The sequence below is a fragment of the Impatiens glandulifera genome, chromosome 8, assembly GCF_907164915.1.
Source record: "Impatiens glandulifera chromosome 8, dImpGla2.1, whole genome shotgun sequence".
NCBI classification, from domain to species: Eukaryota; Viridiplantae; Streptophyta; class Magnoliopsida; order Ericales; family Balsaminaceae; genus Impatiens; species Impatiens glandulifera.
Genome location: NC_061869.1, coordinates 41,297,191 through 41,299,111, shown reverse-complemented (window position 1 = coordinate 41,299,111; position 1,921 = coordinate 41,297,191). Strand labels below are relative to the sequence as shown.

The 1,921-nt window shown below is 31.3% G+C and overlaps 1 protein-coding gene across 1 annotated transcript; it reads right to left on the bottom strand.

The window, feature by feature from the left end:
- Positions 1-218: 218 nt before the first annotated feature.
- LOC124913343 (COP1-interactive protein 1-like) lies at positions 219-1,133 on the bottom strand. Its single transcript, XM_047453934.1, has one exon. The coding sequence runs from the start codon at positions 1,131-1,133 to the stop codon at positions 219-221; it is 915 nt and encodes a 304-aa protein (XP_047309890.1).
- Between the last annotated feature and the right edge of the window lie 788 nt (positions 1,134-1,921).

Below are 1,921 nucleotides of genomic sequence, written 5' to 3'. Positions count from 1 at the left end.
ACCATGATTCTTTTGCGCTACTCTAATTTAAATTAGATAATGGTAAATAATACATTTTATTCATGTTTCATAAGCTTATTAGAGGTTGATAATATAGTTTAGATTAACCAAATCTTGAACAATATTAAATTTCTTAATTCAAAGTTCAAGCTTTCTATAATGTTTCGGGAATTATTTGTTTTGAAATAGAAGCGATGTCGTTCATCCCTGCAAAAATTCTACATCATACTTGAGCTCTTCCTAATTCGCAAAATCATGAAGTTTCGACGATTTCTTGAGACAATTTCCTTCAAGTAACCCCTCCTAGTGTTTCGATGATAATCAATCCAAACACATAATTGCCTAATAGCCTCCTTCTTCTCCTCCCCAATCAGAGCCATCTCTTCTTCCTTCTCATTCACAACCTTCTCCATTTCCTTCACCTTCTTCCTTAATTCCATTATCTCTTCTTCCCAATCCTTCTCCTCCATTCCTTTCTTCCTAGCCCATTCCTTCGCAAACACAGCCCAACAAGAAAACGTCGAAACCATCTTCATAATATCATCGCTGAATTCTTCGAACTTAGATCCTACTCTGTTGAGTTCCTTCATCATGTCATCAATAATTATCATATCAGTCTTGTACTTGTCTCTTATTTTCATGTAGACTTCCTTGTTCTCAATATAAATTTGTTCTTCTACCTTTATTCTCCTACTCATCTTTTGGATTTGATCTTCTAAATTCTTACGTAACTCTCCAACTGTCTCGTTCATCTTCTTCTCCGCTAGTTGTTTCACTTCCTTGTTCTCGTCGCTTAACTTTTTTATGATGTTGTTTTGATGACTCACTGTTTTCCTATTCTCTTTCTTCATTTCGGATATTATATTGTGTAGATGATTGTTCTCTGTTCTTAATGCAGCCAGTTCTAGTATCATACTCTCGTTGGTGTTGGTGTTGGTGTTGGAGTTGGATTGGATGTTTGGGTTGTTTACTAGGCTTGAAGCTTCGATACAGTTTGAAGTCATTTTGTTCATATTGAGTTGACGACAGTTAGAATGTGCCATTAAAGTTTCAATTTTGGATCTTGAATTGCTCTCTATCTCTTCAATCTTTTTTATAAGAACTGAAACATCTCCTTTCTCATTGTTCTTCATTTTTTCAAGATGATTCTTATCATAAAGAAAACGCAGCATATAGTAGTGTTTAGTTGGATTCTTCACCTGAATTCTTGTAATCTGCTTTATGAGCTTTTAAAAAGGTCTGTAACTTTATTTTTCTATTTCTGCAACAAGGAGATATAAAAATCAGTACAAGAAAAGACATGTGTATAACAAAACACTAAAGAATTCAGCTGAAATAAGCATATGATTTTAAACATAAAGATACCCCATTAAATTGATCCATCCCATAAAAATATGTTTAATCGAAAACCTATATTTCCGAACTTGAAAAGGAGACAAACTATTAGCATTTCATCAACATTTAAACATGTAACAACATTTGATTAATCTATATTTCTTTCATATCCACAATAGACATTAGTTTTCAATACTTTCTGAATAAAATTATATTTAAACTATTATCAGAACCCTCTCTTTTCATACATTTGATTCTTCGTACAAATAATGAAAATAGCTTACAAACTAGAAATCTCATATGTACCTGCAAATTACGAACTGAAAACTTCATATTGCGAACTGAAAACTTCATATTTACGATTACCGAGAGAGAGGAGATGAGAGTGGAGCGAAATCTGAAATATGATATGTAAGTAAGAAAATAACTAACTCTATATATACATATATTTTTTAATTATTATTATTTTTATTTTGTAATTACTTATTTATATGAAGAAAAACAGTAAGAATTCAAGTTGTCAAATCATGTAGATTATGATGTAAATCAACCGTTAAAGATTTTTGTTTTAATTTCATTCAAATAA

What these genes read in the sequence shown, in the direction of transcription:
- LOC124913343 (XM_047453934.1), bottom strand. Translation starts at nt 1,133, where the DNA reads ATGAAGAACAATGAGAAAGGAGATGTTTCAGTTCTTATAAAAAAGATT.